Here is a 23,341-nt window from a genome sequence, read left to right on the forward strand (position 1 = left end):
AACGGTGGAAGCCAGCGGACACTGAGGGGAAGCTAACTTTGTACCCTTCGGTTAAACCGCACAAGAAAAACAATTGCACAGCGAATTGCATATCGTGCCTGCACTCAAACAATGCCGTAATAAGGTCTTCTGAAGTCCCTGCCAGATCCTGTCCCCATTAAATATGAATGTGTGCCATTTGGGCGGGCCTTTAACCCAAGCCTCCTGCAGTGCAGTGAGTGGAAGCATTCTTCTCTTACGTGGGTCTAGGAATCAAATCCCCAATGCTGGCAGTATCCATGCCATCAGTGCCATTGAGAAAGACCCTTCCACGGTATCTTGTGGGTTTGTTCGCACCATTCAACACCCAAAACAACTGAAACTGTTGTGTAATGTTAATTATTAATGTGTTGTGGGATCTTTGTTATGGTGTGGTTAGCTGGTTCACAGCAATACAACCGTTCCTTCTCAGCATTTCATAGCTCAGTGTGTTTTTAGAACGATTTCCCTTTAGAAAGCTAAAGCTAAAGGAGAATGTATTGACATTTCTTCCCTGTAAACAGTTCTCTGACATTTTCTTTGGTAGTGGAGACAGGGCAAGCCGGGGATGGTTTCTCGTCATCTGTGCCGTGCTTTGTTTGTGACCGCCTGTGTAAATGTTTATTCAGGCTATAGGCGATGCTGAGGGACAAAAAAACTCTTTAATTGAGCAGGGAAAATGTCCCCCAGACACAGAGAAGCAGCTCGCGACTTGCAGCTCGCTAGCTCGTCAAATCTTTACTTCCAAAATAGCGGATTTATGTGTTGCTGCAAGGGTTTTGTTTTTGCAACTGAGGCTTGCGAAACCCGGGGGTGTGTCATTTGTACAACCAATGCAATCAAAAAGGGCTGGTCTGTTCTTGGAGCAGTAATGTTTATCAGGAAAATATGCATTAGCAAGCTGTGTTGATGATCACATTTTGTATGGATTATAGCTAGTAGTTTATATGATCTGATGTACTTCATCTAACAACAATTCAGATCAATGCATTACATTTTACAAAGGAATATCTTGTTCAATTGACAATTGTCTCAGACTTAATGGGTTTTGATTGTTGGGGTTAGGTCATCAAGAAGATGACCTGATTTATACATTTTCTGTCACGGTTGCTCTTGGTTTCTACGATTAGTTCTGGTGTTTGTTGTCGGAAGTCTGCAGGCCACTACTTTTGAGATAGTCATAATATTACTACATGATATTCCCTCCGGAATGTAACCGGAGATGGAATAAACCACAGCCTCCCAGGATGGATTAGGTAGCTGGAATTCTCTCTGTCTAGCCGAAACGGGATCCCGATAGCCTGGTTCATATTAGCGATACAAAATAATAATCTTCCACTTTTCTTCTTCTTTTGAAGCTAATACAGTGCAAAGCGGACACAAACACTGTGAACGAGCACGGCAACACGCCTCTGCACTACGCCTGCTTCTGGGGTCAGGACCTGGTGGCTGAGGTGAGTGCGCCCCCTGGTGGACCATTATCACAGCGTTCGTTTTTATGCTGCTCTCGCTTACGCTGTTCCCCCCCCCCCTCCTCCTCACTTCAGGACCTGGTAACTAATGGGGCACAGGTGAGCATCTGTAATAAATATGGCCAAACCCCCATGGACAAGGCGAAACCTCACCTGCGGGAAATCCTTAAAGGTCAGCACCAATATTTATTTATTATTTATTAATATTTAATCGCACAAGGTTTTTATCTTTAAACGGCTCGACGTTTATTCACTGACTTAGTGTTAACTTCGTCTTCTCCTGAATCGACAGAGAAAGCAGAGAAGTTGGGGCAGAACTTGACCAAGGTTCCCTTCAAGGACAGCTTCTGGAAGGGCACCACCAGAACCCGACCCAGTGAGTTCTACCCATTAATTAGCGTCACCGTTTCCATCCATTGTTTCCCTTAAATGTCCCGCTGGGATCACTGTGTTGATTCTGGCTGATGACTCTGCTGACAGCTGGATTTCACAGTTTTATACGGTATAGTAATAATAGCATTTACGCTAAAATGGTAGTATTTCACCACCATGGAAATATCTATATTTTCATGTCTCGGGGGGCTTTTGTGAGTGTATTCTAGCGGGTTTGTGCTCTGTGTTTGTAGGGAACGGCACCCTGAACAAGCTTGCTGGTGTGGACTTCAAGCAACTCTCACTCTTGGCCAAAATTAACGAGAACCAGTCTGGAGAGGTAGGCTGTTGCCCCTACACCTTCCTCCCCCATCGCTGTAGAGTCACTGTGGTTCAACGTTAGGGCGTTGAACCACAGTGGAGTGAAAGCTCTGACATTGGTGTCTTTTTCCCCCCTTAAAGTTGTGGCAGGGGCGTTGGCAAGGTAACGACGTGGTGGTGAAGTTGCTAAAGGTTCGCGATTGGACAACGAGGAAGAGTAGGGACTTCAACGAGGAGTATCCAAAACTTAGGTTAGTGTATACCGCCGATATATTACTGCAATGCTGCTGGAATACGTCTCTCTGTCACATTGTTGTGTGTTTGTCTTTCATTCTGTGTTTTTATTTTATTTCATTACGTCCTGTTGAATTCATTGCGTCCTGTTGATCCAAAACACTTGTCGGGTTTGTCTATTTTTTGTTTTTTTTTCTGTCTGTCTTCCTTTCCTCCCCCTTCCTCCCCCACCCCCATCTCAGGATCTTCTCTCACCCAAATGTCCTCCCCATGTTGGGCGCATGTCAGTCTCCTCCGGCCCCCCACCCCATCGTCATCACCCACTGGATGCCCTATGGCTCCCTGTACAACGTTCTGCATGAGGGCACCAGTGAGTACTCCTCCTCCTCCTCCTGCTCCTCCTCCTGCACTGGATCGTAGGAGGAGGGCCGGGCACCTCCTGATCTCTGACCACCGATGTTACCCGTTTAGCTGTGTTTTTGGTTTGTTTGAAGGGAGCTATGCCGTCTGCTTTGGTTTGTGTACAACTAAACGTTTGGGTGTCAGTCACATCTCCCAGCTGCTCTGGGAAGACGCCCTTTTCACTCAGCGAGACCGTCCTCTTTGTTGTCCAGAGAATGCGTTTGTTTGTCCTTTGCTGTGGCTTTGCAGACATTGTTTACATCACCAGTCTTTTTTGCGTGTTTTGCATTATGTTGTCTGTTTTTAAGTTGTGTTAAACCTTTCATTTCAAGTGAACAACAAAAGCCTTGCCCAGTAGTTGTCCATCCAGTCTGAGAACATATAAACTGTTTGTTCATTCTCTGCTGTGGCCTTCTCCAGATTTTGTGGTGGACCAGACGCAGGCGGTGAAGTTTGCGCTGGACATTGCCTGTGGAATGGCCTTTTTGCACACGCTGGAGCCCATGATCCCTCGCCACAGTCTCAACAGCAAGAGTGTCATGGTGAGCCCCCCCCCGTGGGACTGACAGGAGGGGACCTTATCAGACACAACATGGTCTTAATCATGTTGGAGTCATGGCCATTGAATGTGTTGAAATATTGATATGATAGGATGCACTAGAAATGGGGGGGGGGGGGGGATATGTAGAAGAACATTGTTTTTTATGAAGATGGATGGATATAACGCAGGCTGAAATGCTGAAAAATAAGTCTTTCAGAGATTTAGAAGGTGAGAAATCAACCAACATGGAAGAATGATTGACTGTTCACACCAGGCTACTCACGTTTATACTATGTGTTCTCTTTCAAAGGTGAAAAATGTGGTGTCTTTGCATTTTCAAATGTGAAAATGCAAAGACGTCTCCAAAATGACCATATTCAGAATTAACCTCAACATGAGCAGAGAAGGGGCAAAGATCTTTTAATCCATAGGGTCGTGAATGTATTATAACCATTTGTATTTACCCTCTCCAGTTAGAAGCGATAATATGTTGCAGCGTCGTATTTAATGCATTAAATCCATTCGTATGTCCCCGCTCCAGATCGATGAGGACATGACGGCCAGGATCAGCATGTCCGACGTTAAGTTCTCCTTCCAGTGTCCCGGCAGGATGTACTCCCCCGCGTGGGTGGCCCCTGAAGGTAGGTCCTCCTCACCCCTACCCCTACCCCCATGTTGTTCCTCAAACCTCTCAACCACAAAGCAATGGCTCAGGGCCTTACTGCAGCAGGGAGCACTTGAGTTCAGTTCAGACTTTATCTGGCACCTATTGCACTCCTAATCATCCTCCTCCGATCTCTCTCTTGTGGGTTTTTTCCTTGGCCTTCAGAGAGCTGAGGCTTGGGGAGTCTTGTACAATGCGGTCTGGAAAGCTCTTTGTGACCATCTGTGATTACGGCGCATACAAATAAAAAGGGAGTTGAACCAACCAAGTGATTCGACCGGTTCAATCTCACCGCATATTTAGAGAAACAGATCAGATTCCGCCGCACCACGGCCACAGCTCTGTGTGTTTACCGGCGTCGTGTTTGCCGCGTGTCCCCCAGCCCTGCAGAAGAAGCCCGAGGACATCAACCGTCGCTCCGCGGACATGTGGAGCTTCGCCGTGCTGCTGTGGGAGCTGGTCACCAGGGAGGTGCCCTTCGCTGACCTCTCCAACATGGAAATAGGCATGAAGGTAAATATGGACCAAGACCTTCTCAGTGGTGGTGTCTTGTGTCTGGACATGTCCACATCCAGATAAAGCTCCAGACAGACACACACCCCGGTATTAAACCTGCAGTCTCGGGTGACCCCTTCTGATTGGATTTCAATGTCCCACTCCCCATTCCAAGGGTGCCTTACAGTATTCCTACATTGCAGTCTAAATAAGGGGATACTTGGGTGACTATTTAGGTCACTCAGGTTAAATTTTGTTTTGTTATTATCGTCAACTATCATGCATAATCGGAACTAAACAAAGGCTCGTATTTGAGACAAAGGCATTATAAATCCTGTTAAGATAATTCCTAATGTGTGTGTGCGTGTGTGTGTGTCCAGGTGGCCCTGGAGGGTCTGCGGCCCACCATCCCGCCGGGCATTTCCCCCCACATCTGCAAGCTGATGAAGATCTGCATGAACGAGGACCCGGCCAAGAGACCCAAGTTCGACATGATCGTGCCCATCTTGGAAAAGATGCAAGACAAGTGAAGCCCCTCCCACCCCTCCCACCCACCCTCCTCCTTGAACGAGCCCCTGGGGGGAAACCCCGTTTGTCTTGCCCCCGTCGTGGTGCCGCGGTGCTGGACCGGTGGTGCCTTAAAGCCCTTCTCTCTGCCACTCCGCCGCTGCTCTCCGTACCACTGTACCGCCGGCTTCTGCCCCCAACCTGGTAGCAGGCACTCGTTTTTAACGCGTTTTATGATTTTAATCGTTTCATTTTTTTTTGGGGGGGTCACGTTCTCCTCCGTCTGTCGTCGTGACCTCTGCGTTTTTATCCACGCGTTGATCTGGACTAGCTTAGTGTGGACGCACCGTGGACGCTCTGGTGGTCGCGGTTTGTGGCCGTGATGTGGGATCACCGCTGGTGGTCCGAGTGAGATCCCCCCCCCCCCCCCCCCAGTCACGCCGCCTGCATCGATTATGAAGCCTCGTTTCTCTCTCTTCGTGGAAGTGGATCCCTATCCGTCGCATTTTGAACCACCGGCTCCGTAGGGTAGAACGGGAGGTCTCTGTAAGAAGAGACGCTATTAAGCTTATCCAAAGCCTGTCTTGTGAAAACACGTTTGTCTCTTTGTTGTATTGATAATGAATTGTATACAATCTGGGAGGAGGGGGAGACCGAGCGTTTAGTAATTAACTTTATTTAGGACATGGATGTGAACGAGTAGCTCCCACGTGAATACGTGTACTGGATGGTGTCTTGTAGCTCGGCTTTATTTCCGCCTTATTTGCCTCCGCCGTCACCTGCTGGAGCTGTAAAACCGACCAAATAAGTGTTGATGTCGAATGCATCAGGTTCGCATACGTCGCTATCAAAATGTGTTCCTTCCTTTGTCGAGTAATGTCCAATGGGGTACATTTATCAATAACTGTATTCATGTAATCCTGATGATTCAATACTTATGTCTCTAAAATGTATAGTCATTTCTGGATTTTTTTATGCAAATCCCTTATAAGATACATTGCCATCATTGCAACATTATGCCCAGGTTAAAAAAGTATCGATAAAGTTTATTTTTCAATTTCTCTGCAGAATGAGCTTGGGAAATGCAGCAATTAACACCTGTTTTTATATGTATTACGTTGCACTGATTATTTGCAGATACGATTGCTTACTGCTGCGTCTAAAACGTCACAATCACAATCATTGTATTTGCTTTGTTCTTAAATATATGGGGAACTTCCTTCCTCCGAATCAAATCTTGTTTGTGTGAAAAGGTTGTTGGCAAAATCCAGTGACATCTTGCCAAAAGGGTTTGACCACACATCCGTCTGTCTATGATGTCACTTCCTTTCCTGCCATAACTTTGTTGTTGCTTTGTCCTGAGATATTTTTTACTTGTATTGTTTTGTGTATTCACCGGTTTGCTTGTTTGTGCTGAATCACAGGGTTAAAGCCAAAATCAAGCATGTCTTAAACAAATATGTATTTATAAATAAGGATATTAAAAAGAAACCGATGTCTTGACTTTTCTATCTTATTTTACTCCCAACTCTTGGCAGTGGCAGGTAGTCCTTTACGATTTCATACTTGACTTTGCATCATCATATACCTGTTAAATTACTGTAACAATGTATTTATTGTAACAGTAACGGTTCGGCTTGACAACTGCAGTGATCCTTTAAAGCCAAACCTAAAGCAGCCTTTTCTAGAATCAAGATATGATACTTCCCTGATTGCAACTGTCAATGTCAAGGACACTGCCATTTTTTTTAATACAGGGGGACAGAACATAAATATGCAGCCAATAAACCTTTATATTTCATAAGTTAAACATTTTTGATCATAGCTAGAAATGCAACTAAATGGAAGAGAGAAGTTACACAAGACGCGCATAAATCTTTTTTTTTTTTTTACCATGAAGCATATTTAATTCAAGACGTTTAAAACAACACACAGAGATCTCAATCTGTGTGTGTGGCGTGGGTGTACAGCTAGTACGCCCACCTTACACATCCATGTGTTTAGCGGTGTGTAGTAGGCCTGCACGATGGATGCTTTCAGTGGCGCTGTCCCAGAGCGGCACGGGGCGTGACGCATCTCTGACGCACGGTCAGCCTCTATCGCTAGACGACCCAGCTGACAAACACCACCTAGAAACCAAAGCAGCTACCTCGATGTGCGGAAATATGTAGTTCATATCTACACTGGATTAAAAACAAGGGGGCTTTCACGGAGTTTGGTGAGTAAAAGCAACACCTTCCCCACGGAGGTATCCGTGTGACCGCGGGAATCGGTCGTTCCTCGGTGTAATTCGTAGGTTAGCTTAGCTAGCGTTAGCTACGGAGCGATGATGGCGGAGGAGGCTGGTGACCGAGAGGTGTTAAGGCCGAGCCACACAATCCTTGCTTTGTATTGTTCCGTGTCATGTATCGGTTCTGCTTATGAATACATATGCCGGGTTAGGAAACGATCGATTGTGAAAGAAATCGAAATAGTACAAGGTGCCGTGCTGTGCTGGCAGATGTGTCAAGGATTGGTGGAGGTGAGGTTACCGATGGAGGAGAAAGCGTGAGGCTGAAGGCGCTTGCGGCCACTCAAACACAAGACACGATTGTGAGTCGAACTTTGGTGCGGGGAGCGACCAGAACCAGGGCCGTACAACCCCCGCTGAATGGTAGTCAGTACGCAGTGACCTAACAGCTACTAGCATAATGAAGACATGAGTAAACCCGCCCGTCCGGTGAAAGTGCCCACACAACTTCGATCGTGGCATTATAGGATTTAATCCCTTTTTTGCTGAACACATCTGACGATTAAACGATCCTAACGCTTATCTCTAATCTTATCTCTCCCTAGAGCTGTTGAATGGTGAGGCTACCATGGGTGGCCATGACGATGACATGTCATATGCAATCAATAAACAAAAGCAGGACGAGGAGCTCAAGAACAACCTGAACGACAGCGGCCACTGGGTGGACCAGGAGTCCACCGGCAACAACGCCAAATGGGTCAAAGAAGGACGCAACCAGCTGCGCAAAGTAGCCAAGCACCAAGACCACAACTGCAATATCAACCAGAATGGCAACGAGGAGGACTTCCTCCTGCACAAGCTCTCCACCGAGGGAGAGCAACAGGGGGTGCAGGGCAAGTCCCCAAAGACCGCCATCATCCCCGCCCTGAATGATGAGGAGTCCTCCAAGGTCCTCATCGACTCCCTGGAGGCCCCGGAGGAGGAGGGGAAGGAGGAGGACGACAAAGAGAAGGAGGAGGAGGAGGACGAGGAGGAGGAGGAGGAGGATGAGTCCAGCGTAGCGGAAGGGGAGCGGGCGGCGGAGGACGAGCAGCGCAGCGACACGGAGTCCCAGAGCGAGGGGGCGGCGGCGGGGAGGAACACCTGCCTGCTGTTCTCCAACGTGAGCGGGACGCCCAGCGACGAGGAGGCCAGCTGGCCGGCGCTGTCCCAGGAGGCCACCGACCAGGCCCCCGACAGCACCCCCAACGGCAACAGAGGTACGCCTTCAGCGGTGCCCGGCCCGGTGTTGGGAGTGTCGCTCTGTAGGCCTGCTTGGGGAAGGGCACACCGCAGTGGCTAAGGCAGTGTCTCCTCACCTCGGAGATGCCAGCACCCCACTTAGTGAGCCCCTCATGTAAACGGGGTTGTGAAGGATTGCTGACTAATGAATTATAAATATTTGTTGACGCAGTGTAGATTGAAAATGTTATTGAAAAGGTTTCTGTTGTGAGCGTCAGACTGGACTGTTAGATGTTCGTACCTTGAAATGCGTGCACAGGCCGCAGTTAGTGAGGTGCTACTGGTTTCAATCCCCAATGCCCCACACCCACCTGTAGGTGGGTGTGGGGCATTACTCAGAGTAGCAAGATTGCCTTGCCTACTCTGACCTTTTTAGCGTACGAGATTAACGTACCTGCTAAGTGACGAAGGAATAATGCTTCTTATTTTCTATTCAAATATGCTTGGTTCATTTGTTGGCTTTTAGTATGAAGCAAGGCAAGCATTTATGTTTCCTGTGATTACGCACATTTGGCTGTCTCAATAAGACAATTTTCTTTTAAGTTCTCATTTATTGGAAGAAATGGGCAAGTTTTATTTTGGAAGGCTGGAGTTTTGTATTCTCCTACCTTCATGAACCGCATATCACCACACGTTACATTGTGTCAAACGTCACGTTGAATGCATTCACGTACAAGAAGACATTGCAACCTTTACGTCGAGGACGTGCACTAATACGTTTGACATTGTGTTGGTACACATCCTTCGTCCTCCACTCGAGAGACACTGCACTATTTATGTTGAGATCCGTGCGCTCGTGAGCCTGTGACACAGATGTATGAGTGGTGCAGTGCAGGTTCAGCAACTCCTCTGTCCTCCCAGATTCCTTCTGGGAGTCCAACGCCTTCGAGACGGACACGGACCTGCCCTCCGGCTGGATGAGGGTGCGAGACACCTCGGGGACCTACTACTGGCACATCCCCACCGGCACCACCCAGTGGGAGCCCCCTTCGGCCCAGGACAAGCTGGGGGACTGCGTCATGTCCTCCAGCATGTCCCTGGAGACCAGCCCCTGCGAGGAACAAGAGGTGGGGGACAGGGGACGGACACACACACACACACACACACACACACTCTGACACACACATCTTTTATGGGTCTATGTTTAGTAAAGTGTATCATATCAGGTGCTGCCATGTGTCTTAACCTCTGGTACATCCTTCAGGAACCTTGGGTTCATCTTTCCCACCCTGACGAAGGAGCCTCTGATACAGAGCTGTGGAAGGTTAGTTTGTCATTTATCTGTAATAAAGTGTGTCATTTGGTCATTCTCCAATCCTCTCATTTCCAAGGAATTAAAGGGGATTGTATGCAAAGTCACGGTGAAGTCGGGACAGGTTTCAGAGAGATGGATTTAAAATCAGTCTGGACTGGTTGTGTTTTCCTCTGTAACCTCCGGCCTGTGCTGAGCCGACGCTGCCATGAGATTGTTATAGAGAAAGATACTGGTCACTTAAGGCAGTAAATAAGATTGACATTACATGCGTCTCCGTATGAACTGCCCAGTTCCTCGTAACCAAGGAGTTTATAAGAAGCGAGGCAGACAGTTGCTCCAGGCTGCTGATGTTCTTTGCTCCCTTGTATTGTATCTGTCTGTTTCAATCAATCGTGTGTGTGTGTGTGTGTGTGTGTGTGTGTGTGTGTGTGTGTGTGTGTGTGTGTGTGTGTGTGTGTGTGTGTGTGTGTGTGTGTGTGTGTGTGTGTGTGTGTGTGTGTGTGTGTGTGTGCGTGCGTGCGCGCGCCACACACACCTTTCGGCCAATTAAACAAATTCTACAGCTCCCTCCGTCCAACAGTGATTTAAAACCAACATAGTTCGGTCCGTGTTGAATCTACAGCTAGTCACCCTCCCTGTTCTCCTCCTGCAGGAGGCCGAGGTGACCTCTGACCAGAGCTTAAAAGAGTTTGAGGGGGCGACGCTGCGCTACGCATCCATCAACCTAAAGTAGGTCGCTGTGGAGCCAATTAAATGCTGTGACTCATGCAGAAGAAACTGTGTTCCTGGGCCTTCTGTGTGTTTGCAGCCTTCACTGTTCCTAACCCATCTCTGTCACTCTCTCTCTCCCTGTCTCTCTTTCTCGTATCTTTTTGTCTGTCTGTGCGCATCTCTCTCCCTCTCTGTCTCGGTCTGTTTCCCTCGGTCTGTCGCTCTTTGTGTGTGTCTCTCTCTCTCCCCCCCCCCCCCCCCCCCATCTCTCTCTTCCTCTCTGCAGCTACAACTGTTCCCAGTCTGAGGAAGAGCTGAAGCTCCGGCCCCTGTGCACAGATCTGGAGTCCAAGGTACACAGACCCCTGGCACACACGCTCCCTGAAACATCAATTTATACGCAACGTAGCCTCTTCCAGTCCCTGTTGCTTCCACCGGTACACCTGGGCCATCGATGACCTTGAACAGGATCATTTCAAGTTCATGCTTTCAGCAGTCAATCTTATGCACTGTGTTGACACCCGAGTACACACACTTTTTGGACCTTATGTCCGCATGAATTATTAATCAATAATGAATGTTGGTGATTCTGGGATAGATGTGTGTTTCTAATGCCAAACAGCGACCATTAGGAAACGCTCCAAAAACAAAGGCTGTTGGTGGGCTTCATAGACGGATGGACTGGATGGTTTGTTTTTCATCCCTGGGGGGAAATGAAGCAGCAGGCACCGGCACAACGATGAACAATAATAAAACATGAATGTACAACACAGATGATCGGTGAACATCTTAAACATCTGTGTCAACAACAGACTAACCCCCCCCCGTCCTATTCTAACCGGACTGTCTCCTTTGTTCCCCTGGCTCATCCTGTGCCCCCCACCCACCCTCCAACCCAACCACCATCGCCCCCTCCCCCCTCCCTCCACCCTCCTTCCATCCCTCCCTCCACCCTCCTTCCATCCCTCCCTCCACCCTCCTTCCATCCCTCCCTCCTCCCTCCTTCCATCCCTCCCTCCACCCTCCTTCCATCCCTCCCTCCTCCCTCCTTCCATCCCTCCCTCCACCCTCCTTCCATCCCTCCCTCCTTCCATCCCTCCCTCCACCCTCCTTCCATCCCTCCCTCAACCCTCCCTCCACCCTCCTTCCATCCCTCCCTCCTCCCTCCTTCCATCCCTCCCTCCACCCTCCTTCCATCCCTCCCCCCTCCCTCCACCCTCCTTCCATCCCTCCTTCCATCCCTCCCTCCACCCTCCTTCCATCCCTCCCTCCTCCCTCCCTCCCCGGTGCTGCGGCTGGTGGTGGTGGCATTCCAGCAGTGCTTCGCCGTGCGCTCCCTGGGCTGGGTGGAGATGTCCGAGGACGACATGGCCCCGGGGAAGAGCAGCGTGGCCGTCAACAACTGCATCCGCCAGCTGTCCTACCACAAACACAACCTGCACGACACCGTGGGCATCTGGGGAGAGGTAGGCCCGGCGAGCACGGCACCTCTGGAGCTCTGCTCCTCTGCCCTCTGAGAGCTGCTCTCGGGTTAGATAGACAGATGGACGGACAGACAGACTTTATTTGTCACCTATACAACGTAATTGAATTGCTACATCTGAAGGTGGAGTAAAAATATCAACACATGACAACATAAGACATGAAGAAACATAAATCTCCCTGTCACTGTTAATAAGTACTATAAATAAGGTTGAAAGATTAAAAGTGAAAAAGGTAAAAGTAAAAGCTAACCCACTGCCCTGCTGGTTGTGGGTTCACTGTCTCTTAAAGAGGCAGGCCTGAGGTGAGGTGGCCTCAGTGCAGCTCATGGACCCTCTATCTTTGTTTTGGGCCCTGTTTACATGAGGACGCTTGCGGGTAAGAAAGACAAAATATTTTATCGGAAGTGCCTTTCGTTTAGACGGTGACAGCGTTTTTTTGGGGCTTAAAAACGCAAAAATCTGAAACCACCCTCCAGAGTGGAAAACTTGAATACGCTCCGCCGTAGCGTTTCCGTCTACACTGCCAAGACGCAAAACTCTGCTCAGATCTGCTCGCGTCGCGTTTACGTCACATACATGCGCCAGTACAGGGAAATAAACAAACATGTTGGATTTATTCCATTCCGTCGGATCTTCAAGCTGCTCTCGCAGTTCTAATAAACATACAGGAGTCTTTCCACGAAATGTACAGGATATGTACAGATAGTATTACTGAACAGAGAAGGATCCCTAATTACACTCTTATTACCGGCAGTAGCCATGTTTTGGTTTTCGCGGCGCAGATAAGAGGAGATGGAAGATTCTACGCATGCGCTCAGACATGGCGGTGTTGTGTGATAGTGTATCACAGCACTACCTAGCCGCCTGGCATGCATACCCAATCAAATTCTGCACACTTTTGCGTCACCGTATCCGCGCAGATTTCCTCCCGAAAACGCTCTTCTAAACGCGGAATAAAAAGTGAAGACGCAACGCCACTTTTGCGTCTTCTGTTCAGACTGTCATTATGTAAACGTAGCCTTTAAGGTGAACTTGGGCGCTACAATGCCACACACATTGCCTCGTTTTGAAGGAGAACGAGGTGGGGTTCACCTTTTTAAAGAGGCCGTCAGCTGCTGTGTCGATGATTAGATTTTGGGCTTATCTTTGCTGGCTCAGCTCTCTGCTGCTATATAATGTGTTTTCTTGGTGGGTGTTATTCTTCATGTTGCTTCAATACTTGAATGTGTTGTATGCTCATGTGGCAGATACCTTCATCCATAGCAACCCCTCGGTGTATTCAGTTTTTATTGGTGTTTCTTATTGAATATTTATCAAGGAGCAGGCAGACTGCATTGGGGTTGGAACCTATAGGCTTTTGGGCTGGGAGTCCAATATCCTAAACACTAGACGATACTATCCTACCCCTTTATTGGATTAGATCAAATTAAGTTTAGACAAAAATGCAGCGCAACAACCAACGCAAGCATTGTTTTCTCAACTCCAAGTGGGTATAGTGTTTTAATAAAATCACTACCCTAGGGAGCACATGTGATCTAGTGGCTCCTCTCCAGTCGTGATCTAGTGAAATCACTAGATCTCCACCATAAGGAGAACATGGCTGTCCCTCTACTCTTATCTAGTGGCTCCAGTGGCTCTAGTCGTGATCTAGTCAAATCACTAGATCTCCACCATAAGGCAAACGTGGTTCCCCTCTAGTAATGATCTAGTGGCTCCTCTCTAGTGAGATCTAGTGAAATCACTAGATCTCCACCATAAGGAGAACATGGCTGTCCCTCTAGTTGCGATGTAGTGAAATCATTCCTGTGTCTGCCCGGACAGGGGAAGGATATGCTGATGGTCCTGGAGAACGACACCATGAACCTGATCGACCCCCTGGGCCAGACCCTGCTGCACGCCCAGCCCATCGCCAGCATCCGAGTGTGGGGCGTAGGGCGGGACAACGGCAGGTCAGTCCCCACGGGACGAGGGCCAGACACCGTCTGAGACCTCCCAGTCAGGACTTGATGTTTTACAAACGCTCATTATTATGTTAGGAATAACACGACAACTTATGTTAGTTAAACGAGCATTGTATTTTCTTAACAATTGTCGGGACTTTTATAGTGGGTGCGTTTGCACCCTTACAGAATTAACCTGGTAGTTACTTCTTTTGCATAATTTGTCAAGTGTACAACCCATGTCTAGAACCTATACTGCCATCTAGTGGCGTGTAACATGTACTGCACAATACTGCCCGGGTGTCCCGGAGAAGGTTTCTGATGCCGCTGCTTTCTAACCCCCCTTCTCTTTCCTCGTTCCATGCTGCGTTTCTCTTTCACCAATAGGGAAAGGTATACTCCCGTGGTCATTGTTTACCGTCGTTCTGTGAAACAAAATGTATTTTATTGTTTGGTGCATGTTCTATTATGTATAGCGTATGAGGCTTGTGACGCTAAAGATTGTGTTTTTTTTAATCGAGGCGTGATTTAATTGGCTCCCCCAGGGACTTTGCGTACGTCGCCCGGGACAACCTGACTCAGGTCCTCAAGTGTCACGTGTTCCGCTGTGATTCGCCAGCCAAGAACATCGCCACCAGCCTGCATGAGATGTGCTCCAAGGTACGCCTCTCACTCACCTTTAGCGTTCAGTCGGTCCCTTATTTAGCCGACGCTTTTACCATAAGATCGCCGAAGTCTGCAGTTCTAGGCTTCAGAGGTTGGGGATCAAATGCGGTACCCTTTCTGCTGGGCAGAATTCGGATTCTTTGAATGTGAATATATCGCCCTGGTTATGACCTCATGTCCATCTCCCCCAACACCCCCAGATAATGACTGAGAGGAAGGCCTCCAAACCAGGCCTGAGCAGGCTGGACTCGGACTCCCCCAGACCCATGGTGCAGGAGTTCCCCGCCCCCAAAAGCGAGCTCTTCCAGCGCTTCCACGTCTACTACCTGGGGAACGTGGCCGTGGCGAAGCCCGTCGGTGAGGAGAGACCCACAGAGAGAAGGAGTGTTGTTTATTGCTTTGGAAAGGTGCAGTCGTTAAACTTTATGTCTGCGTGTGTATCACTCCCAGGTGTAGACATGGTGAATGAGGCTCTTGAAGTCGCTATGAATGCGAAAGACAAACAAGACTGGACCCCTGTTTCTGTCAACGTGGCCCCGGCTACCCTCACCATACTCTCAAGACAGGTAAAGCATACTCTCATTATACTCTCAAGACAGGTAAAACCTACTCTCACTATACTCTCAAGACAGGTAAAACATACTCTCACCATACTCTCAAGACAGGTAAAGCATACTCTCACTATACTCTCAAGACAGGTAAAACCTACCCTCACCATACTCTCAAGACAGGTAAAGCATACTCTCACTATACTCTCAAGACAGGTAAAACCTACTCTCACTATACTCTCAAGACAGGTAAAACATACTCTCACCATACTCTCAAGACAGGTAAAACCTACTCTCACTTTACTCTCAAGAGAGGTAAAACCTACTCTCACTATACTCTCAAGAGAGGTAAAACCTACTCTCACTATACTCTCAAGACAGGTAAAACCTACTCACTACTCTCAAGACAGGTCAAAAATACTGACTATACTCTCAAGACAGGTAAAGAAATACTCACTGTACTCTCAAGACAGGTCAAAAATACTTCCCCTCTGCGCATGCACTGTATTGTCAAATGCAAACTCAGTATACTCTCAAGACGGGTAAAAACATACTCTCACTTGAGTCATTATACTATCCAGGTAAATCATATCCTCTCTAGACTTACTATACAGGTATAAACATACACTCGCTCTACTATTTACTAAGGTAAACATTCTCACTATACTCTCAAGACGTGTAAAACATACTCCAAGGTGGAAACCGTTTCTTTCATCGTGGGAGCCCCACAGCGTCTGGTGTTGAGCAGGAGAGCCGCTAACCCTGGTGTTTCTCTGTTCCCCCAGACGGAGGAAGTGCTGTCAGAGAACCGCGTGCGCTTCCTGTCCTTCATGGGCGTGGGGAAGGACGTCCACTCCTTCGCCTTCATCATGGCCGAGGGCCCGCGCGACTTCATCTGCCACATGTTCTGGTGTGAGCCCAACGCCGCCAGCCTGAGTGAGGCGGTCCAGGCCGCCTGCATGGTGAGTGACAACAGAACCACCACCTCTACCACCATCAGTATGACTACCTCCACCTCTACCACTATCAGTATGACTACCTCCACCCCTACCACCATCAGTATGACTACCTCCACCTCTACCACTATCAGTATGACTACCTCCACCCCTACCACTATCAGTATGACTACCTCCACCTCTACCACTATCAGTATGACTACCTCCACCCCTACCACCATCAGTATGACTACCTCCACCTCTACCACTATCAGTATGACTACCACCATCACCTCCTCCACCTCCACCACTATCGGTATGACTACCTCCACCTCTACCACTATCGGTATGACTAGCACCATCACCACCACATACAGGATGCACAGGAAGACCAAAGGGTGGCTGCTCACAGGATGGTGCAAAAACAAACAGTGATGTACAACAGTGATTTACAGTAAAATGGTGTCGCTACTTTGTATTGAAAATACTGTGACTGGGATGGATGGATCGGAAGATGGATGGGGCATTGAGCCGTTGTTTTCTTAATGTGACTTCAATTGACATTTCACAAGCAGAGGGTGAGTTGATCTCGATGAATAGTTAATGCCGTCTCATAGTCCTCCTTCCTCTCTGTTGTTAGCCCTGTCAGTGTGAGGGAGCGCATCTATATTGAAAGGAAGCATAATCCTTCCACTCAGAGTAGGAATCAATACATGTCAGAATACAAGTGATTATTAGTCAGATTTGTGTTTGCATCTAGCCCAGAAGGAGAAGTCTGACTCGCTGGGTGCAGGTGTCTGTCTGCTGTAGGGTGGCTGTCTGTCTGCTGTAGGGTGGCTGTCTGTCTGCTGTAGGGTGGCTGTCTTTCTGCTGTAGGGTGGCTGGCTGTCTGCTGTAGGGTGGGTGTCTTGTCTGCTGTAGGGTGGCTATCTGTCTGCTGTAGGGTGGCTGTCTGTCTGCTGTAGGGTGTCATGGTTGACATGGTTCAGGGTCAAGGACAATATGCAATGTGTTACATGTTGCTTTGGTCCATCTGATTTCGGCAATATATTGTAACAGTCACAATAGTGACACGTGTAGATGCAAGTGATGCATTTAGCAACTAGTTATGTACTGTATGCTGCCTATCACAGGGTAGGATGCATGAATCACTAGCTCACACCCTGGCTGGTTGTGTAGGTAGGTTGGATGCTTGACTGTCTAAAAAAGACACCTCCTTGACGTTCTGTGTGTGTGTGTGTGTGTGTGTGTGTGTGTGTGTGTGTGTGTGTGTGTGTGTGTGTGTGTGTGTGTGTGTGTGTGTGTGTGTGTGTGTGTGGCGTCCCTGCAGCTCCGCTACCAGAAGTGTCTGGACGCGCGGCCCCCCAGCCTGGCCTCCTGCCTGCCCACCCCCCCGGCCGACTCGGTGGCCCGCCGCGTCAAGAAGGGGGTCCAGAGTCTGCTGGGCAACTTCAAGAGCTACAAGGCAGCCCCCCAGTCCCCCTGAGGACCCGCAGGAGGCCACCCTCGCGGCTCCCATAACCTCCTCCTCCTCACCTCCCCAAGTACCTCCTCCTCCTCCTCACCTCCCCAAGTACCTCCTCCTCCTCACCTCCCCAAGTACCTCTCCCTCCTCCTCCTCCTCACCTCCCCAAGTATCTCTCCCTCCTCCTCATCCTCCTCCTCACCTCCCCAAGTACCTCCTCCTCACCTCCCCAAGTACCTCCTCCTCCTCACCTCCCCAAGTACCTCCTCCTCCTCACCTCCCCAAGTACCTCTCCCTCCTCCTCCTCCTCACCTCCCCAAGTATCTCTCCCTCCTCCTCATCCTCCTCCTCACCTCCCCAAGTACCTCCTCCTCCTCACCTCCCCAAGTACCTCCTCCTCCTCACCTCCCCAAGTACCTCTCCCTCCTCCTCCTCCTCACCTCGCCAAGTATCTCTCCCTCCTCCTCCTCCTCCTCACCTCCCCAAGTACCTCCTCCTCCTCCTCACCTCGCCAAGTATCTCTCCCTCCTCCTCCTCACCTCCCCAAGTACCTCTCCCTCCTCCTCCTCATGCTTCTCTCACTGTTCTGCCTTACAAGTTGAACCCTCACCACTCCCCCACTCACACAGCTTATACACACCTTGACACACACACACACACAGACTCACACATTCCCGCCCACTGCATCCCCACTTTGTCGTTGGTGTAGAACATGAAGCGACGGTAACGTCTTCTCCTCTTTTTAACCCGCAACTGTCCTCAAACCCTCCACCCCAAATGAATGAGCTTCGGCACCTTTTTATTCTGCTTACTTTTCCGTGGGATTCTTTGTGCGAGTTTATAACTATTTTTGTGTTTTAACAGAAACATGCTAAGAATGTTGGAAATGGATGTAATGTATTCTCTCGCTGCGGCGCAGAGATCCGAGCTCGATTACAGAGCTCGCTAGACTCACCTTCCCATAAATCATCTCCCTCCTCCCATCCCATTGTGCCGTATTTTGCTGCGTTCACACTACAGGGTAGAGAACGTCCTGCGACTGATTCCCGGGACACAGACCCGATTCTTTCAGTGCAACGGGAACCGCCATGAACACAGGCCCTCTGATTTAGTACCATGGCTCTTTTTTTGTCTCCTGCCACCGCCCCCCGTTTCATTTTCTTCCGATGAACTGCCAAAAACTGACCACTGACGTTAAGCCGTGACTTTCACTAATGTAACCCCGTTATCGCCAGATAACTGCAGTGTCATCTCCCCCGTCCTAACCAGGGTTACACGTGTCGTACATTAACGCTAGACATCTGACATCTGTACAAAGAAATGTGTGACACTACGTATGTCTGTGTGCTGCATGCTTAACCCCCCCCCACTCCCTGCCTTGCCCTCCTCCAAGCAACGCATTTTTAGTCTTCCAAAGAATCATCATCCGCGTCGAAACGACCGACCGTTCGAGAGCTCGCTCTCTCCATCTGTGTGAACATCGTCCCTCCCCGTTACCGAGTTCAGAGCGCGAAGCGTGTGCAATACTCAGATATATCCCCCTTTTGCATCTGATGAGTTCCACACACACACTGTACCCGATAGCCATCCGCTGGAGTTGTGCATAAGGAATAGTAATAATAGAACCACAGCCTCCGTGCCAGCCTCCACAGCCATCTCCCTCCTCATCCTCACTGACTAGTACTGTAGAACAGCGTCTCTCCACTAAAGCTGCATGCTCCTAGGGCGTAGAGGTCTATCAGGGGGGTCTGACCGCGCGGTCTTAGCGCTATAGACCCGTTTGTGTGTATCCTAGTAGAACGTGTATGTGCTTGTGTGTGTGTGTGTGGTGTAAAACAGGGGGGGTGTCGGTGGTAGTGTCGTCGTCAGTGTCCGCTAGGCATGTCCCTCTCTCGTTCGCGTGTCGGTGTATTTACAGTATGGGCTGTTGAGTAGTGCTAGTGGCTTAGCTTCCCCCCCCCCCCCCCCCCCCAGTCGGCCCCCCTCTTTAGACTGCGTGTTTAGAGCCCTCACTGTCCTATGATTTACAAAGGGCGACTCGTAGTAGAGGACCTCTTCTTTGACGGTTTACACTTTCATTCTGTTTTCTTTTTGTTTATTTTGTTGTTGTTTTCCCGCCAAGGCTCCAGGGGTCACCCTGGCCTCGGTTATGTCAAGAATTGTGTTTTGTATTTTTGTTTGCAAACACTAAAAGAAATGTACACTACTCTCCTGGCAAGTTACACATTTGCTTCGTAGATTTAGTTTTTATTAAACGAAACAAGATATATATATCGAACCGTAAATACTGCAAAGGTGTGTTTTAGGTTGCTTGTGTGTGTTGATGTATTTAGCGATTGTAGAAATAGCCGTGTAAAGGAAGAAAAAGAAAAAAAGACAGTTTGAAGATTTGGTTTGGGCTTCCCGGTATTGCGTTGGCCATGTCGTTAGCTTGCTTCTGTAACCTCCTCTGGCTGAGTAATATCAATAAATGTATCAATACGCAAAATACATAAAAAAAATATGTATTTTATAACATTGTATTTTAAGTACTAAACGTAACGAGATTAACTGCAGTAAAAACAACAAGAGAAAGTGATGCCTTTTGATTTAGACTGCCAACTATAATGGAACATACATGTGTGGACTGTGTGTGGTGGGGATGATTGCTGGTTCATCCTGTGTGCATGGATCGCCCCAACGCACCCCAGGTGTGCGACCTCACTCAGCCCCAGAGTCTAATCAGTCTGCCTCACGCCGGGGGAGGCAGCTTGGAGGCAGCCATCATCCACAGACACACACTTCACAACATTGTTGTCCGAAAAGTACACAATCTGCCTGTAACCTCCCGGGTAGAGTCTCTCTAGCTGAGATGCGAGACACAGTTTTTATAGTCGTGAGAAAGACACTGCATTTTGAATGTTTTGTAGTGAGACAAGCGTAGCATTCTGTAATGCACCCTTTTGATTGTGTGACACTGTATCTCATAGCTTAAAGACCCACTGACGGATTCTTGAAATGTGTAACGTGTGAACACTAATTTGAACGTAGACTAATCTCGACGTAGTCACATGATTCTGCCTTGTCACTCACATGTCCGATCGGAATTGTGCCCCCCTCTCTTATCGTGGCGTCGGCACACTCGCACGCTGTCGACACTAAAGAACAATTATGAACTATTAGCAGATTAATTTATTTCTGTTGATGTAAATTAGGTGTATAAAATATATGTATATAAAAGTCACTGCACAATAAATGTGAACATATCATGGTTTGGCTTGTGTCGTCTGAGTTCCTGCGTGATCGTGTTGCACGTTCCTGGGTTTGGTGAAGAAGCCGGGTGACTCTCTTATGACGGAGGAGCAAAGGGCATCTCGCAATGAGATAGCGCTTGAGAAACGTCTCCTATGGTGACGTGATGCGGCGCGATAGGTCCGTTGTCAATCATGGGCGTTATCTGTCGGTGCCAGTGGCTCCCATTAAGATGTACGGCACCCTGCGATCTCACGGCTGTGCACATGTATAAAGAACCTGATGACACCGGTTTTCTGTCATATGTATCGACAGAAGAGCCCCACTCTCTCACTGCATGAACTAAACGCTAAACACAACCCCCTTCCCCAGCCCTTACCCCAAGTCACCTGTTCTCTTTCAGAGGTGCAGTGCTGCCCCCACCTGGTGAGATGAATAGGTGGGGGTGCGGTTGTCCCCAGCTCCCCTGGGGGAATAGGGCCTGGAGAGGAAGGTCTCCTATCAAGTGGTATCCCCGGCAACCCCCTCCTCCCCCAACACTCACAATAGTGGTTTCTCCTTAAGACCCCCCAACCCCCTTGCAGTCAGCAATTTCAAGGCCGGGGTTGTAATGGCTTCTTTGTGAAGAGGAGGCCTCTTGTGGTCTATATACTGTTGGTCACATGACATCTCACCTGGTTCAAACCAACCCAACCGGTGCGGCTCCACGTCGTCATGACGACCAGAGGCGTGCCTCCAGGCGGACACTGCAGTGGTTTCAAGTTGTAACCACTTGAAACGCTCCAATAGAAGAATGGAGCTACGGTTGCTAGGGTTACCGACTCACAGTGTCAAACCAAGCCGGCGTCTTGGTTCAGCCGCCACACCGGAGTGGGTTTCCTAGTGTTTTGATCATGGACTGTCGAGGTGGCACGCTGATTCACCATGCAGTCCATGAAAGCCCCCCCACCCCACCCCTGGCACTGTGTTGCATGGCCGGGAGTACTTGTGTGGGTACCCGGGATCCCGGCCACCCTGTGTGTGTGTGTGTGTGTGTGTGTGTGTAAATGTATTCATTCCACTCTCTGCTTGTAAACCTTCCCACATCTCCCGGGTGTCAATCTCCATTTAGGTAGTTTGGCCTGTGGAGAAAATAATCACAGTTCTAATTATTCCTACGGCCTAATTAGGCATGTCTCATGTGTTTAATGGCGGTTCATTCAAAGTAATGAATGTTTAGTCTTGTGGAACATTGCTTTTCTTCCCATCGCTAGAGGTGTGTGTGTGTGTGTGTATCGCCTCCATCAACTCTTCATTCTAATCATCCTCCTACAGGCCAAATAGAGCGATGCCAGAGCATTGTGCATCTTGGACCTGGTACCATGAAACTGGGGGGAGGGAGGGAGTGGCGCCCCCTTCTGGAGAAGCACATCCTGGTCACCTTGTACTGCAAGAACAATCTGCGCGAGGTTCCTCAAATCCTTCTGAAAGCCTGCATTTCCACAGAGGACTGCCATTAAATGTACACTGCTTTATTCTATTTGGTTAGCTTTGTGGCTCTCCCACCGGCTTTGTCCGAGGTCTATGCTTCCCAAGTAAACAGGTGAGACTTGGCAGAGCTTCGAGTCGGGTTTCGGCCAATCAAACACCACGGGAGGTGTTCAAACACAGCGAGGTGGATCCAGTCCAAAGTGGAAGATTGAAGTGTTGCAGGGTATGTAAGGCTCCTGCTGCTTCTGCCACTGATGTTCAAATAGTCCTGAGGAATTGATCTGAACAGTGATGCATACAAACCCAAGAAAGAGGATGCTCATGACCGGCGATACAGTGCAAGGAGGCGGACAGGTGTGTGTGTGTGTGTGTGTGTGTGTGTGTGTTCACATGAGTGTGTGTGTGTGTTGTGTTCACATGAGTGTGTGTGTGTGTGTGCTTGCCAGCCAACAGTGTCTGGAGACGCTCCACATGGTCCAAAGGAGATTACGCTGTGTGATCTGAAAACGTCCTGTAATTCATTCGGTTCCGGCCAGTGGTAGTGCAGCTTCAGCAGGCCACCAACGTTCCGATAATCCGATATCAAGCAGTCCTCCGGCGATCCTAAGCGCTTAGTGGGAGTTCACTCCCGGCTCGTTGGTGGCCCTGTCTGAGAATCCTCCATCACGAACACAACAACCCAAGCGCTGAAAGCTGCTGGCTCACTGCCTCTCGTGTGTGGAACACTCAATACATCGATGTGTGTGTGTGTGTGTGTGTGTGTATGTGTGTGTGTCACGGTATAATGAAAACATTATGAAGCAGCGAAGTCTGCACTGAAGCTTTCTTATAAAAAAAGGATTCCGTGCTTTGAATCATACAAGCTGGCTTTCGCATCTGACGGTTGAATTATGGTCATGTGAATCGAGGTAGCAATTAGGATTGTATTGTTTTATTGAAGGCACATTAAGTCAAATAAATTTAAATCGAGCAGCTAATTTCCACAAAGTAATGGTAAAATGGGCTTTTCAATTCGAGGTTAATATAGATGTAATTGAAATGCGTATTTTTTACATGATTTAATTGAGATCTAACCATTTTCAATTCACTAGCTGAATAT

At 48.7% G+C, this 23,341-nt stretch overlaps 2 protein-coding genes across 4 annotated transcripts in view; both read left to right on the forward strand.

Moving 5' to 3' along the window:
* The window catches only part of LOC307071994 (scaffold protein ILK), a 14,417-nt gene extending 7,906 nt beyond the window's left edge, over positions 1-6,511 (forward strand). For both annotated transcript variants that reach the window (XM_079731132.1, XM_079731133.1), the window contains exons 4-13: positions 1,377-1,472; positions 1,566-1,662; positions 1,783-1,866; positions 2,117-2,202; positions 2,325-2,434; positions 2,660-2,787; positions 3,240-3,361; positions 3,902-4,001; positions 4,407-4,537; positions 4,900-6,511. In XM_079731132.1, coding sequence (XP_079587258.1) covers positions 1,377-1,472; positions 1,566-1,662; positions 1,783-1,866; positions 2,117-2,202; positions 2,325-2,434; positions 2,660-2,787; positions 3,240-3,361; positions 3,902-4,001; positions 4,407-4,537; positions 4,900-5,049 — 1,104 coding nt within the window. In that variant the 3' untranslated portion in view covers positions 5,050-6,511. The remainder of the gene's footprint in view (positions 1-1,376; positions 1,473-1,565; positions 1,663-1,782; positions 1,867-2,116; positions 2,203-2,324; positions 2,435-2,659; positions 2,788-3,239; positions 3,362-3,901; positions 4,002-4,406; positions 4,538-4,899) is intronic.
* A 607-nt stretch (positions 6,512-7,118) lies between these two features.
* Positions 7,119-20,781, forward strand: apbb1 (amyloid beta (A4) precursor protein-binding, family B, member 1 (Fe65)). 2 transcript variants are annotated; one of them, XM_079732086.1, is made up of 13 exons: positions 7,119-7,244; positions 7,862-8,515; positions 9,399-9,604; positions 9,742-9,801; positions 10,445-10,521; positions 10,790-10,856; positions 11,820-11,969; positions 13,809-13,936; positions 14,473-14,587; positions 14,794-14,950; positions 15,044-15,159; positions 15,927-16,103; positions 17,407-20,781. In XM_079732086.1, the coding sequence occupies exons 2-13, from the start codon at positions 7,885-7,887 to the stop codon at positions 17,560-17,562; spliced, it is 2,040 nt and encodes a 679-aa protein (XP_079588212.1). In that variant the 5' UTR covers positions 7,119-7,244; positions 7,862-7,884; the 3' UTR covers positions 17,563-20,781. The 2 variants fall into 2 exon arrangements, with proteins under 2 accessions (XP_079588212.1, XP_079588213.1); XM_079732087.1 differs by having other exon boundaries at positions 11,823-11,969.
* Positions 20,782-23,341: the final 2,560 nt, after the last annotated feature.

The sequence above is a fragment of the Pollachius pollachius genome, assembly GCF_949987615.1.
Source record: "Pollachius pollachius genome assembly, chromosome: 3".
Taxonomy (NCBI): Eukaryota; Metazoa; Chordata; class Actinopteri; order Gadiformes; family Gadidae; genus Pollachius; species Pollachius pollachius.